This window comes from Chiloscyllium plagiosum, unplaced genomic scaffold (genome assembly GCF_037043375.1).
Source record: "Chiloscyllium plagiosum isolate Xiang-an unplaced genomic scaffold, Cpla_swu_hap1 HiC_scaffold_25, whole genome shotgun sequence".
In the NCBI taxonomy this organism is placed as follows: Eukaryota; Metazoa; Chordata; class Chondrichthyes; order Orectolobiformes; family Hemiscylliidae; genus Chiloscyllium; species Chiloscyllium plagiosum.
Window position 1 is genome coordinate 15,138,376 of NW_028270163.1, and position 16,693 is coordinate 15,155,068.

At 39.5% G+C, this 16,693-nt stretch overlaps 1 protein-coding gene across 4 annotated transcripts in view; it reads right to left on the reverse strand.

Moving 5' to 3' along the window:
• Window positions 1-16,693, reverse strand: part of map2k4a (mitogen-activated protein kinase kinase 4a) — a 187,348-nt gene that overhangs the window by 109,563 nt on the left and 61,092 nt on the right. For 2 of the 4 annotated variants that reach the window (XM_043714457.2, XM_043714460.2), the window contains one exon: window positions 9,587-9,619. The exons of the other annotated variants lie outside the window; for them this stretch is intronic. In XM_043714457.2, coding sequence (XP_043570392.1) covers window positions 9,587-9,619 — 33 coding nt within the window. The remainder of the gene's footprint in view (window positions 1-9,586; window positions 9,620-16,693) is intronic. 4 annotated transcript variants of the gene reach the window in all.

A 16,693-nucleotide genomic window follows, 5' to 3' on the forward strand; every position in this document is an offset into this window, starting at 1 on the left:
TTCAAGTCGAGTGAAAACAATCAGTTCTCCAAAATCTCCTTTAGTAAAGTCCAACATTTAAACAAAATTCAGTCTGTCCTTGCATCACTCCTCGGAAAAATCTCAATTCTTGGATAAGGGCAGCTGAATGCTTCACAAAACTAACAAAACGTCCATCCTTCCGAGATGCTTCAGATGGAGGATACCAGCGCATCAGAGTGTGCACTGCAGCAGCTGCAGGCTAGGTGAATGCAGCATTCTTTGCTGCTTCTGCTCCCGCTCTGCTGTTAAATGTAACAAAGCCAACTGGCTGTTGTGATGTTAGCTTGTCAGTGAATCGTCATATCCCCTAAATGATCGAAAAAACAAGGTAAAGCTCACATGGCTTAATGTCCATAGAAAGGCCACTGACAAAATGCGTACAGACTTCCTCTGCATCATTAGTTGCTTCTTCACTTTTCATGCTCATGACTGGGGAGCTGATTGAATCCATTGGTCCAAAAGCATGCTTTACCTGTGAATGAAGAAACTCTAGAGACAATGTTAGCTGCTGTAAGTATTTTCGCATTTCCTCTCACTTCTTCCTTGCCAAGGTGGTTATCAGTATAAAGACAGTCACATTTCACTACAGTAAATTGTCTTTGCCTATTTCAACATTCTTTGAATTCTTAAAGTCTGTTACTTTGTTCACTATTTATGACATTATCAAGTTTTATACAATCCATAAACTTCTAAATTGTACTGCCTAAGAAACTCAGTCAATTAGCAACAACAATCAATGGTCCTAAAATCAAACCCTTGGGTACCTCATTTGAGTTATTCAAAAATTATTTTCCTCAAACAAATTGAGACTTGGCTAATGTGAAAGCTGTCAGGAAAAGTATTTCAAAAGTCTGGAACAGCAAGAAAGCAACAAAATGTTTCCTATGCTGTAGCATTTGAAGAGGCAGTTCAGTTCAGATTTAAATCGGAAATATTCGTAGAAGATAGAACACAGAAAAGTACAGCACAGAACAGGCCTTTTGGGCCACGGTGTTGTGCAAAGGATTATTTTTAATCTAAAATAAAATAACCTAACCTACGCACCCCTCAATTTACTGCTGTCCAAGTGCATGTCCAGCAGTCGGAGAGGTTGGACCTTGCTTAAAACACAGATGGTTCGAACCTCAGCACAGTGCAGAGGACTCTAACCTCAATCAAACCCACCCCAGGGGACTCGAACCCCAGTACCATGCAGAGAACGCGAACTGACCTTACATACTGAATGCTTCTAATATTGTTAAATGGCATTACATAATGAATGCTTTTCCACCTTCTTAATCCATTACCCTTGCCTCCAGCACCCCATTGTTAACTACAAGTTCTTATCTGATCTGAGTCATTCTCAGCTGACCATCTTGTTTCACAAAACTCAACTTAAGTTTCTCTACCTGCTCATACCTGATACACATTCTCAGTGCTATTGTACTTAAATGCACTGATATATCTGACTGCAGTTTAAATGAACAGAAACAATTCTAACTATTTAAGATAGCTTCTCTGATGGGTATCAGAAGTTTATGTATCAAACTGATCACATCATGGATAATGTCATAAGTTACCACAGACAGGGTGGGACAGGGAGTGTTATCTCAGTTAGATATACCACTGGTTTGGAATGCAGCGTGGCACCAGCAGCATGGGTTCAATTTCCATACGAACAGAGGTCACTAACATGGTCCCATCTTCACAACCACCCCCTTCCATGGTGACCTTCAAGTTAAACCACAACCAGTCATCTCTCTATCACCTTCTAGGATGATGGAAGCTTTAACCTGCCTCTACAGCACCATAATCATGAGAAAAACAAACAGTTATTGATACTTCAAGTTGCTTCCACAATCCATGACTTCCAGTTATTTGGACTCAAATGGTGGCACTGACCTTGAAAATGCCCTGTAGATAAACTTGCTTCCATTGTTTTAATGTCCTTCCATGAAGCCACAGAAGTACTCTAAGCATAAGCAAAATTGAGAGGGCCATAGATATGCTGCTCTTGACTGTTCTTTGTTATCAATCTGTGCAGCTGTCAGATTCACTTGAAGTACATATCAAGTTAGTGCGAAAAGATTATAAACTCAGCTAACTTAAGTACAATGATTCAAATCCCAAATAAACGTAAATTACTGGAATACCTCGGCAGGTCTCGAAGAATCTGGAAACAGTTATGTTGAGTGCAAGATTATTCCTCTTTCTTACAAGGGGGGAATGGAACATACAAGCATTGAGATCTTGCTACAAATGTGCACAAACTGTGTAGTGCACAAAGAGTTGTGGTCTGAATTAAGAAGGAACATACTAGGATTGGAGACAGTTCAAAGGTTCAAGAGTTTCATTCCTGGGATAAAGGGATTCTCTTATGAGAAAAAGTTTAATAGTTGGGGTTATACACATTATAGTTCAGAAAAATACCAAGTTACCCTTTGAAATATAAGATTCAAAGGGGACTTAAAAGTATATACTGAGAGGATATTTCCTCTCATAGGTTGGTGTGTGTGAAAAGGAGTTTTTTTTAATTTAAGATGGAGACAAAGAGGAATTTCTTCTCTCAGGGAGCACTAAGCTGTGCAGTTTTCTATCCCAAAGGTCGGGGGATGCTGGGTCGTAGATATGTATTCAACACAGAGACAGATTTTTGATGTAAAAAATGGTCAAGACACTGAAATGAAAATGAGGCCACAACCAGATCCATCATGGCCTGACTGAATTGTGGACAAAGTCAGAAGTCCAACAGGTTTATTTGAAATCACAAGCTTTCAGAGTGCTCTCCATTAGCAGGGGAAGTGATTAAATGGTGGAGTAGGCTTGAGGGGCCTATCAATGCATGCATATCATGGTTTAACAGATTGTTAAGACATTTTAGCCATGCTAGTTTTTCTCACAGATGAAATTTTCATCAATGTTCTGAATAACCAATCATTTTCTGTGAACTTCTGCAATCTATTGGCCAGGCATAACATTCAGCTCAAACAAAGTTTGAGAGAATCATCCCTGGAGTTACTAATGGTTATGTATTTCCTCTAATAATGCTACAAGTTTAGAAGTTACACCATGTCATACAGACATAAATTGACCTATGTGGCAAAAAATTAGTGCAATACAAATGTTGTGCAAAAATGAATTCAGAAAACAAAATTGCATGCCACCAATCAGAGCCCTGCATAGAGGTTAGGAGAAAGTGAAGACTGTAGATCAGAGACAAAAAGTGTGGCGCTGAAAAGCACAGCCGGTAATACAGCATTTGAAAAGCAGGAGCGGTGATGCTTCGAGCATAAGCTCATCAGGAACGTTGAAGAGCTTATGCTCAAAATGTCAACTGACCTGTTCCTCGGATGCTGCCGGACCAGCTGTGCTTTTCCAGTGCCACACATTTTGATCCTGTATAGAGGTTACCAACATCCATTTACCAGTGGTTCTCAAAGAACTGCTGTCTGAAGTTGAGGGAGTAGTGGCCAGCATTATGCACAATTCTTAGTTTGCCTTGAGTTAGCACCTCCAACATTGGAGCGCAACCTTGCTAACCTTGTTTTATCGAGAAAACGAATAAAACAGAACAGGAAATAGAAACCTTCACCAGCTACTCTATATTATTAGCATAAACACTAGATGTCTCCCAAGTAAATACTAGCTCATATGGAATAGATTCGCCTACAATACGTGGCCCCCAATGTTTTCAGTATCAAGGCACACTTCAAAGAGACGAGTGATTCTATGGCACATCCACTTTTTATTTTGAACAGCTGAATTGCTTGTTCATAAATGTCACATTTCCATGTACTTTATATAGTTGCAGCCTTACAAAGGTTAGCAACATAGTACATACAACAAGCCAAGGAAAGATCCACAGCATTAATATTTCAAATTCACTAGCAAAAATACACTTCAGTGAGCACAGACACATTTTCAAGATCTGTTCAACTCAACTATTCGCAAACAAAGAGCAAAACACACAGTAAACTGCAACTGATCAGTTTAGTGGGAAACCTGTGCCTGCCAGTGTCTGCAGAGTTGTTTGATCCACATGCAGAGGGCCACATGCAAATCTTGCTCCACTGACAAGTACTGCTTCCAATCATTTCCATGTATGCCATATTGAAAATCCTAGCTCGCAGAGATTATGTTGTTTCAAATGGCAAGAATATGGCAATAGTCTTAGTCAGAGATGATCGGAGAGTCATGTACCAGAGTCAGCTGGCTTTCTAATCTTCAGCTTCATGAAGCATGCCTGTGTATATGCGGTACCAAATCTCAACCTGTACAGAATTCGAAATCTGCATCCTCTGGACACTAGTACAGTCACAGTCAATAGGGCACCTGATGTCACCTGTGCCACAACACATCAGTTGAAAATTACTGGCCTACATTTCTAAAATCAAACTACTAAGGTATGATGTGAACGTTTCAAACAATTCTCCTTATGCACATAAGCTTATGGCAAAGCTAATGTAATAATGAACAATTGCAACTGCAAGCACAATAATGAAGCTGGCCAAGTCCTGCCAGGTTGGGCCTTGGACTGGTGGCAAGGGTACCTAAGTACTTCATACTCACTAATCTGCCTGTTGCAGATCATTAGATGTAGGATTGACCATCTCTCAGTTCTTGTGAAGCCAAAGAACAGACTTTTCACTCAGCAAGTTCTCCATGTTGTGTGGCGCTGTGCTAAATGGTACAGATTCATAACAGATCTAAGCAACTCAAACTGGACACCATTGAAGGATGATGGGCCAAATTGGCAACAGAATTGCATTCAGCCACAATAAAAACTTCATGGCTTCATATCCTCAAACGTCAACCATTAGATCTGGCTCATAGATGCACAGAAGGACTTACCGAGAACAGCACATAACATAGCTAAAATTGAGGATTCTACCTATTGAAGCTCCAACACAGGGGCTACATGCATGTCAAATAGTAAACAATGAAGCCAACTGATCCCACAACTAATGGATCAGATCAAAGCATTGTAGCACTACCACATGCAGTCAGTCAGGGCTCCTGACCTCATCACAGCCTGAGTCCAAACATGTTTTCAGCTGTGTGTCCAAGAGGGTACAGTGACGCCCCTTGACATCAAGGCTGCAATTGACAGCATGCCACCACATCCACACTACAATAGGAGGTAAATTCTCCACTGGCTGGAGCTACACCTAGATCCAAAGACTATTGTGCTTATTGGAAGCCAATCATCTCAAACTCAGGACAGCACTGCAAAAGTTTCTTAATGTCTGACGTCCAATTGCCTTTGGTTCTTTCACCGATGATCTTCTCTCCATTATGAAGTCAGAAGGAGGGATACTTGCTGATGATTGCAGTATTCTACACCATTTGTAAATCCTCAGATAGGCAGCAAGATCTAGACAACATTCATACTTGGGCTATTAAGTGGCAAGTAACACCTGCACCACAAATGCAATGTCTATCTGCAACAAAAAGGGGATCAAATCATCCTCCCTTCATTTTGAATGGTATTGGCATCACCGAATTCTCCCACTACCAATATTCTTGGTACAGGTATTACAACTGTCCAGAAACTGAACTGAACCAGTCCTATCTATACTCAGGGTACAAAAGCAGGTCAGAGACTCAATTCTCAGGCAGATTCAAAGAAAAAATATAGCATGTGGAAAGATTAATTGAAAGGTAGAGAATTGGGTAGTTTTAAAATCCAAATGACAACAAAATAATGGGATAAAATTAATTTGCAACTTAAATTTGCAAGCAATATCAAGACAGACAGTAAAAGCTTCTTTAAATATATTTTAAAAAAGCCAAATAAATCTCTTAGAAGGTTTGGGAAATAATAATAGGGAACCATAAAATGGCAGAGGTATTAGATAATTACTTTGCATCAGTCTTCACAGCTGAATACATTAATAGAATTCCAAAATGTCTAAATATTCAAAAGACAAAAGGACAGAAAATAGATGGTAATTATTTCTACAGACAAAGTACTAGGGAAATTATTGAAGTTAAAAGACCCCTGGACCTGACGGATGCATCCTAGGATATTAAATGTAGCAGTGACAGAAATGCGCTATTAGCATTCTTCCAGGAATCCTCAGATTTTGGAAAAGATCTAGAGGATTAGCAAACCACCAAAATAACACCTTTATTCAAAAATAAGAGAAACACTATAGGCTAGTTAACTTAACACCTGAGATTGGCAAAATACTAGCGTCTATTACAAAAAATGAAATAGCAGAATATTTAGAAATGCATGATAAGATCAAGCAGAATCAGTGTGGCTTCATGAAGGGGAAATCACGCTGACAAAATTGATTTGAATTCTTTGAGGGAACAAGCAGGATAAAAGGGGAAAAACAGTTGATGTAATATCCTTGGATTTTCAGAAGGTGTTTCACAAGATACCACATGTTCAGCTACTTATCAAGATAAGAGCCCATGGGTTGGAGCTTGTATATTTGCATGGAAAAGAGGATTGGCTAACTAAGAGAAGACAAAACTAGGATAAGGGGGCATTTGCACGATGGTAACCACAGTTGTGTGCCACAGGGTCAATGTTGATGCCATAATTATTTAGAATATGTATTAATGGCTTGGATGCGGAAAGTGAACATACTGCTAAGTTTGTGTATAACAAAAATAGGTGGGAAAGCAATTGAAAATGACAGTCTGCAAAGAAATGCAGACAGGTTAAGTGGAGTGGGCAAAACTTGGCAGATGGAATACAATGTGGGAAAATGTGAAGTTATATACTTTGGTAGGAAGAATAAATGGAGACAGACTGAAAAGCTACAGATCTGAAATATGGGAGCTTTCACCTACGAATCACAAAAAGCTAGCATTCAAGTTCAGTGGGTAATAGGAAGGAAAATGGAATGTGTGCCTTTAATTCAAAGTGTATAGAATATAAAAGTTGGGAGGTTTTGCTAAAACTGAACAAGACACCCGTCAGATGCAGCTGAAAATACTGACTAGTTTTGGGCCCCTTATCATTGAGGGGAGCACAAGGAAGGTTCTTTAGGCCGATACCACGTATGCAGGGATTGACTTGAAAAGAGGTGGAATCGTTGGAATAAAGAAGAACGAGAGGTGACCTCATTAAAGCATACAAAGATTCTTAGAGAACTTGACAGTGTCGATACAGAAAGCACTTTTTCTTGTGGGAGAGTCATGATCAAAGGGCATAATATCAGTATGAGTAGCAGCATATTTAAAATACAGATAGGATCATTTTCTTCCCTAACAAAGTTGTGAATCTGTGGAATTTTTTTATCGTAGAGGGTTGCTGAGGCTGGATAATTAAGTATATTAAACATCTGTTCATTTCAACTTTGAACTAGTTAGGGAATCAAGGATTATGAGGAAAAGGCAAGAAAGTGGAGTTGAGGATGATCGGATATCTACAATTTCACTGAATGGTAGAGCAGACTTGATGTGCTGATGCTGAATGGACTCCTCCTGCTGTGTCTTATGTTGAGTGAGCATTTCACCTCCTGACTTCCAAAGCCGTTCATCACACACTCTGAATTTGGGCCTTGGGGACGGTGGAGTCCTCTCCATTCGCCTGGGTGAGTGTAGCTCCATTACTTAACAAGTTGTGCACCATACAGGTTAAAGCTGCTATAAACAAAAATGTGGAAAAACTAAGCAGGTCTGACAGCTTCTCTCGGGAGAGAAACACAATTCACATTTCTAGACTGGTATGACTCTTCAGAAGAGGCTGCATACCAGACTCAATGTTAAGTCCCATGTTTTTCTTCACAGATGCATATAGACCTGCTCAGTTCTGCAGCACTGCTTTTTTCAGATTTCCAGAATCTGCAGTAATTTGCTTTAATTTGTGGGTAAAGCTGTCCTCTTGATTAGCATTGCATACACCAACTAAAATAAGCACTCCCTCCACCAAAACACAGAGGCAACAGTGTGCAATATTTGTAAGCTACATTGCGGCACACCACCAATGCTGCTTTGATAGCACTTTACAACCTCACAGCCATAATCAATTAGAAGGACAAGGAGAACAGTTGCATGGGAAAGCTATTACCTGCAAGTTTTCCTTCAAGCACATCACCAGCTGGAACTATATTGCCTTTCTTGGATAGTCACTGGATCAAAATCGAAGGAACAGGAGAATCGACGTTTTGGGCATAAGCCCTTCTTCAGGAAGGAGGGCTTATGCCCAAAACGTCGATTCTCCTGTTCCTTTGATGCTGCCTGACCTGCTGCGCTTTTCCAGCAACACATTCTTAAGCTCTAATCTCCAGCATCTGCAGTCCTCACTTTCTCCTACAGGATCAAAATCGGACAACTTCATCCCTGATAGTACTGTACGTAAACTACACAGTTCAGCTAAGTGGCTCACAACCTCCATTCCCAATAATATCAGAATACACTTGAACTTGAAACTCATGCAAATTAAGGAAAACAGTTGAAAAATCAGTCAAAACACTAACTAAAACCATAAATTTTCATACTTAAAGAATGAATGGAAGTTTCAATGCATTTAGCTATCATTCAAACCCACATCATGCTTAGCATGCTTAGAAAGCAAAATCTGGGGAAGTTTCTCAATTTTTAATGTGGCTTCCATTATAATAAAAGCTAACAAAATAAGCAGAAAACTGAACAAGTCTCAAAGATAACTTTTTAAAAAGGGCAGAATAAATATGCTTGCAATGTTAATAGATTAGAGAAGAGCACCACCACCACGTCCTATTCCTCTCAATACATTTTTTTTTTAAAAGTGGAAACATTTCAATTTGATAACAGGTTTGTGGCGACGGCTGGCCTGTTCTGATAGGCAAAGTATAAGTAGAAGATTATTTTGGCAGTGTTACACTTGTTAACTGACATTCTAAATTTCATGATCTTCTGAGCCAATTAACTGTTTGTGCTAAGCTTGCTTCTCAATGTTAATTTGTAATTGTACAAAGGTCTAGAGTTTAAAGTTATCACAACATGAATTGCTGCCCTTTCATTGACTTGAAAACTTGGTTACACATCTGATCACTTGGATTAGGCGTGGACTCATTAAAAGTAGCACCTTGTGAGATTTACATCCAGATTGATTATTTGTGAACATTGCAAAATGAAACAAATTAGACTATGCTGGGACACTGATAAATCTATTGTTGAATGGTCAGGCCTTGATGCTTTTGAAAACCACAGAATTCTTCCAACAACAGACCTTGTGTGGAATAATTCCATGGTTCTACTGTTGCAAAACTAACGTTTCTTTGTTTCAGCTCTGACAAACACTGAAAATTATGCATTTCAGAATTAAATAACTAAATGCTAATAATCTCCATCTGCCAAGAAACCCAACAAAAGGACAAAAGTTCTAACAGTCACTGATACACAATTTCACATAAATCTCATGTCAGGAAGACTGAAATGCACTTTGCACTGAATTTCTGACAATCACAATGTATGTTAGCACACTGTAGAAAAGTGCTAAATTATTTGCAACACTGAAGTGGTATTTGCTAGATCAAAGATCCACAGACTGTTAGTTGGAATGGCAGTAGACAGATACCCACTACCCAGTTATGAGAGTCAGAAGCAAAGTTTCAGAATAAAGTACCATGAAATAGGAGCTTACTTTGCTCGTTTCCACTGATGCTTAGCTGAACGCCTAAAGCAGAGAAAACAAAAAATTTTCTTTTAGAAATAATTGTAAAACAAATTTTCACAGCTACCACTGTACTTTAAAGACTTATCAGAAGGCTTTGCACCAAACACTGTTGGCTTGTCTACTGAAAAATGAATTGCTTGACTTCTTTGATCCTCTAGTTAAACTGCATTACCATAAAGGGTAAGGATAAGAGTCAATTTACAGCAAATCATTTCAATTCATAAATTCTTAAATGTTACATTTCTGTCCAGTCATTACTTTATGTAGAAAAAGTTGGGACAAAACTGTACATACTGCTAGAACCATGACCGAGTGACAAGATCTTGTACTTAATAACAAGTTTGTTTGTATTTTCATTATACTGCATTTTAACATGTACTTAGGTGTTAATTTCACACAAAGAAAGTTTCACAAAACATTTAGATCATCATAAAAAAGACCTGCTATGCACAATCCAATTAGTTTTGACACGAGTAAAATGGTCTTCTCACTCATGGTAACTTGTACATTCCTTTTTGTTAAAAAAAATAATGTAAACGGCACCATTTCATTTGACTTCAAAAATTAATAGCAAGAGGAAATCTTAAGTTCATTATAAGCGTTATTCTTTTTACTTAAACAGCACATACTGTAAAAGGACTTCATCAATATATTTTAAAAATACAAGCATTAATTTGATGTCATGGATTCATAACTGAACAAATATGCAAGACTAATGAAGGAATCAATGATCAACATCATGCCATAGTTTTGTTGTTGCATTTAAATTATTTACCATATTACCTAGGCCAAATGAAAAATACTGCAGCTGAGAATTAAGTGAAGCACTCATTTGAATAATAGTTTAGAAAGTGGACGTTTCATTTCTTGCTTCTGCAGTCAAATCTATTTCAACCTACTTGAAATTCGCTTGTGCTGGATGGCACCATATAATAAAATGCAAATCAATGACCTTGCTACAATTTATCTTGTAAAGGATTTCAACAGAAAGCAAACTTAATGGCCAATACTTGGAATTATATAGCACCTTTATGCTGATATTTCCAAATAGCTAATGGATGAGATAATCAAACAATTGACCAGAGGCAGGTTTTAAGCAGGATCTTTAAAGAAAAAAAGTAGAGGGATTTTGGAGAGGAGTTGGAGTACTTAAGGCCCAGGTTGAAGATATGCCACTAATAGTCGCGAAAATGATGTGGGAGAGCCTGAGAAACACAGCTTCTGAAGGAAAATGGGACTGGAGGAGCTTGCAGAAACCAGAAAGTCAAGGCCAGGGAAGAATTTGAATGTATTAGAATTTTAAAATGGAGGCATTTGTGTACTTGACTTCAGAGTAGCTCATTAAGCACAGTAGAGATGGGTAGCCAGCATTCATCTTAGTTAGAAAGGTGAGCAGCAGAGATTTCAGTGAGCTCAAATTTATCACAATGGAAGGAGGAGCGAACGAGTTCTGCAGATGCTGGAGATCAGAGTCGAGAGTGTAGTGCTGGAAAAGTACAGCAGGTCAGACAGTAGCTGAGCAGCAGGAGTTTCAACGTTTCGGGATCTTCCCGATGAAGGGCTTATGCCAGAAACGTCGATCCTCCTGCTCCTCGGATGCTGCCTGATCTGCTGTGCTTTTCCACTCTTGACCCTTAATCATGGTGGAAATAGAGTAGTCAGCTAGAAAAACACTGGATTAGTTGATTTGTTACTGACTTTTGTGCTTCATAATAGAAGAGAACATTTATCATTCTAGGCACTGAGCGTTTGATCATCTCTAGGAGAAATTGTTTTGCTAATTGGTACTGAATTGGGACATGAAATGCAGAAGGTACTTAACAGATGAAAGCTTGTTTTGCAAGATTTGAACAGCCAATGATCAAAGGTGGCTTTCAAATCACAAGAAATGGTTTCAAACCTATATTCTACACATCAATATTAAGCCTACATCCACACCATCTAGTCCTAGAATATTAAGTGGTTTCTGGAATCAATGTCAAATATCAATACAAAATGCTAATTTCTTCTGTCATGCACAAGTGGAAGAATTCGTAGACAGAGCTAGTTATATCAATACTTGTTCTTAGCACTTACAGGAAAATTAATGCCACAGAATAGTTGCGTGGATATTAGCATTTTTAAAAAAGTACTTTTAATTACAAGTGGTCATTGTGGTAAAATCATGGATTTAGGCATTCGAACCTGTCCATTGTCTTCCGTGGAAGATATTTGCAAAATAGCAACACAACCTTATCATTGTCTTATGTCAGTGTGTGCTTACTCAGTCCTGTTCCACATTCATGTTTTTAAGATACTTTACACCAGCACATACAGGATTTAAGTTGGTCAACTCAAAATTTTATATATTGGTACGAAAAACACACCTGAGCATTTTAAACACATAGCCTAGAGGGGATGTTGTTGCTCTCTGCTAAGTGTAATTTAATTACAAAATTTAGCTTTCAATGATAGCCTTTAAAAGAATATCAATGAGGTGGGATTTCAACAGTAGCAAACATAAAATTCCCAACCACGCTCCTTCCTTATCAGGAAGGTCCGAAGGCTCTAGAATTCTTCTTCAGATGAGAACACTGTCTCCATCCACCAACACCCTCTTTCACCTGACTGAACCTGCTCTCATTTTGAACTATTTTTCTTTGAATTCATCTCATTTCCTTTAAGTCAAAGATATGGTCATGCACCGGAATGTCCCACTCCTCCCTTAGTCTCTTGAGCTGTATGTGGAATATTCCTTGTTGTATTCTTCCACCCACAACTCTTCCTCCAATACACAAGTCATCAGTGCTGCTTCCTACTTTCATCTGGTCTTGGAAAAACGTCAGTTTTGCTTCCACGGCACAGTGGCTAGCATTGCTGCCTCACAGCGCTAGAGACTCTGGTTCAATTCCTGCCTCAGGCAACTGTGTGTGGAGTTTGCACATTCTCCCAGTGTCTGCGTGGGTTTCCTCCCACAGTCCAAAAATGTGCAGGTTAGGTGAGCTGGCCATGCAAAATTACCTGTATTGTTAGGTGAAGGGGTAAATGTAGGGGAATAGGTCTCGGTGGGTTGCTCTTCTGAGGGTCAGTGTGGACTTGTTGGGCCGAAGGTCCTGTTTCCACACTAAGTAATCTAATCTAATTTTCATCTTTCTCAACTTCACCTAGTTCATCGGACTCTTTGCTTCCCCGACTTCACTACTTTCATTTCCAGGGATAGCCTGAGCACTAGTATCCACTAAAAACTGAGACTCCCACTGTTACCTTGACTACGCTTCCTCTTACCTTGCTTACAGTGTAGAGTAACAGCAACATCATGGGTTCGATTCCCACAGTGCGTGGGTTTACCATGAAGGGCTCTCCTCTCAACATCACCCCTTGCCTGAGGTGTGATGACCCTCAGGTTAAACTACCACCAGTGACTCACCATTTGTGGGCATCACGGTGGCACAGTGGTTAGCACTGCTGCCTCAGTGCCAGAGACCCAGGTTCAATTCCCGCCTCAGGTGATTGACTGTGTGGAGTTTGCACATTCTCCCATTGTCTGCGTGGGTTTCCTCCGGGTGCTCCGGTTTCCTCCCACAGTCCAAAAATGTGCAGGTTAGGTGAATTGGCCATGCTAAATTGCCCGTAGTGTTAGGTGAAGGGGTAAATGTAGGGGAATGGGTCTGGGTGGGTGCGCTTCGGCGGGTCGGTGTGGACTTGTTGGGCCGAAGGGCCTGTTTCCACACTGAGTAATCTAATCTAATCTAATCTTCTCTCATGAGAGAGCAGTCCTATGGACCTGTAAGACCTTAGCAGGAATACAAATATGTCTCACCAAGCCTTGAGAAAGGGAGGGGCAGAGTCAGGTCTTCCTCTTGCAGCTTATAAATTATCTCCGTACATAAAACAGAACTAAATTAAACTAAAAAGGAAAAGACACAAAGAAACACAGATATAGCAAATGAAAGCAAGACATGAGATGGGGAGGACATCTCACTAAACTGTCCTATGGATTGATACAAACTATAAATTTTCAATGAAATGTAACGGTCTCATCTTGCCTGTACTTTGGAGCTCTCCACCCGAAAACAGGAGAATTTGTATGGCAGCAACTGCAGCACCATTAATCAGCTCTCACAATGAAGCAACTATTCTTCACCAATGGTGACAGCGATAACTTTATGTCCTTCTTTTAAATATAGTCATGAATGGTATCAAGCAAAATGACATCGAGCCACAGAGGATATATTAGCAGATGAGACTTGGTTAAATAAAGGTGGATTTCAAGGTGTCTTAAAGAAGGGAAGAAAGGCAGCAGGAAATGAAAGTGCTATACATAGGACCCGAACTGAAAGAGTGGAATGATGAAAACTGGAATTGCTAAACAGACCAAATTTAAAAGAATGAAGATATCACAATGGGGTTATGTCTGGAGGAAGTTCAGAGATCTATGGAATAAGCCAAAGAAGGATTTGAACAAGGTTGAGGATTCCAAGGTAGATACAACGGAGACTAGCAAGCACAAGACTGATAAGTGCACAGGACTTAGTGGGAGTTGGGACATGAGACAATTCCAAGCTCTGCTGTCTAATTTATAGAGGGTGGAAAATGGCATATTTGCACATTCAGGTCTGTAAGGTGACAAACATGAGAATGAAGGTTTTCGTAGCACATGAGCTGTGACAGGATTGGAAATGAGATAGTGTTAGAGAGGTGGAAACTGCATTCATAGTTATGGCACAGTTATAGTTTAGAAGCTCATCAAATCTGACAGTAAAGTTACAACCTGGTTTGACCCAGGATAATTGTCTCGGAGTGGGTCAGAGTAATTGATTTATTTTTCTGGCAACAATTGGAAATATGGTTATCATTTTCATAATAATATTTGAAGTGTTACTGACCAGACCAGTAGCCCTCAAAATATTTTAAGATGATAGCACAGATTCTAACTTTTTCTTATTTTAGGAGATAGATATGCAGTGCATGTTCCAAATGTGACAGGCCAAACTAATCTATGTTAAGCAAATCAATTTCAACACTATAGTTCAAATTAGAGTGAGCACGAGATGGCCGAAAGATTCAGCATGGAACACCTTTTTCCATTAGCTGTTTTTTGGACCAGCAGCCTCAAAAACTGACTGCTTGCTAAAACCAAACCAGAGAAAAGCTGAGATTGGCTGGGAGAACTGGCCACTTCCTTTCCATTGTACAAGTGTTTTTTTTAAACTTGAAAGTATTTCACCTGAGGCAGTACCTGTTAGCTATAATCAAATTGGCCCTAAAATCCTTCAAACCCATACCTCCCAGAGTCTTTCTCACGATTCCCCGAAAAAAAACTAGGACAACATCTTTACACCGAAAGGCCTCACACTTTGCTTACTCTAGTGGTTCCAGTAGACTGCTCAGCGCCTCATCCTTACAACCTCTCTTCAAAAAAATAGACAAATTAATCTCAAAGTGATAGTATTGTCACAGGAGGAAGCTTCTGCCTATCCATCATTGGATCTTGGATAAGTGTGACCATTTAAAGATCATAAAAAACAGAAATTGGCCATTTAGTCATCAAGGCCCATTCCGCCATTCTGAGAGATCATGGCTGAATCACAATTTAACTCCATATACGAACCTACCTCTGCCCCATATCTCTTAATACTTATACAAAACAAAAATCAATCTTAGAACTATAATTTACAGCTGATAGGGTAAATAGACAAAGTACTTTCCAGAGATTGGGAGAGTCCAGAACGAGGGGGCATAGATTTAGGATGAGGGGGGAAAGATTTAAAAGGGCCTAAATGGCAAAGGGTGGTGCGTGCATAAAATGAGCTGCCAGAGGAAGTGATGAAGACTGGTACAATTACACCATTTAAAGGGCAACTGGATGGGTTTACAAATATGAAGGATTTAGAGGGATAGGGCCAAATGCTGGCAAATGGGATTAGATTAGGTTAGGATATCTGGTCAGCATGGACAAATTGGACGGCAGGGTCTGTTTCCGTGCTGTGGCTGTACATATCTAGGACTCTAACTGCGGAGTGTTCCAAACTTCTATTTCCTTTTGTGTATGCACGTACTTTTAATTTCATCACTGAATAGTCTGGCTTAAAATTTTTCGATAATGCTTCTTCAACTTAGACCCTCCAAACAATGGCAATAGTTATTTTATCTAATTGATTTACATTGCATGTTTCCTTCAGAATTCCAGAAATTAAAATTCTAAGTTGCATAGTTTTTCCCTGTAATTTAACTCTGGCTTCTGGTAAATCATTGCTGTACTCGATCCAAAGTGAATATATCTTTCCTAAAGTGTGGTGTCCAGAATTGTACTCTGCAAGTGGTTAAACCAAGGCTTTGTACAGAAGCAAGGCTCCTACTTTTATTCTACAACTTTGAAGGAGGACTAGCATTCCATGAGTCTTATTGACTATGTTCTGTACCTGTTCAAGGCATTTTAATGATTGCTGGACCTGGACATCCAAGTCGGTTTCACTCTCCACTGTTTCTAGATATCTGATTTTGTGAATGACTCGAACGAAAAAGGATGAAAACGTCTATGACTCACATTTGTCTACATTCAAATCACTTTACCAGAGTTCTGCCCATCTAATCTATTAATACCTCTGTAACCTAATACTTCCAACCCAATGCTGCTTGCCTGTCTCTCGGCCATGAACAAATTTCAGAGGTGTGGCTTTGTATCCTATTGTCTAAGTGCAATAAAGTAGTGGGATGAGGAATTCAGGGTGCTATATAGTGTGTATGTGGAAACTAATACAATACTGATGTCAGGAGACAGATAGAAGATGAGAAAAAGCAAGGGCCAAGGATAGCATCCTGGGGGAATGTACAGAATCAAGAGTGTGTTGCTGGAAAAGCACAGGACTAGCATCCGAGGAACAGGAGAATCGATATTTTGGGCATATGTCCTTCATCAAGATTCATCAGCATATGCCCTAAACGCCGATTCTCCTGGTCCTTGGATGCCGCCTGACCTACTGTGCTTTTCCAGAAACATACTCGCGAGTCTGATCTCTAGCATTTGCAGTCCTCAACTTTTTCCCAGAATGGAGAGAACATAACAGGAGCAGGAAGAAAAACCACTGCAAGTGG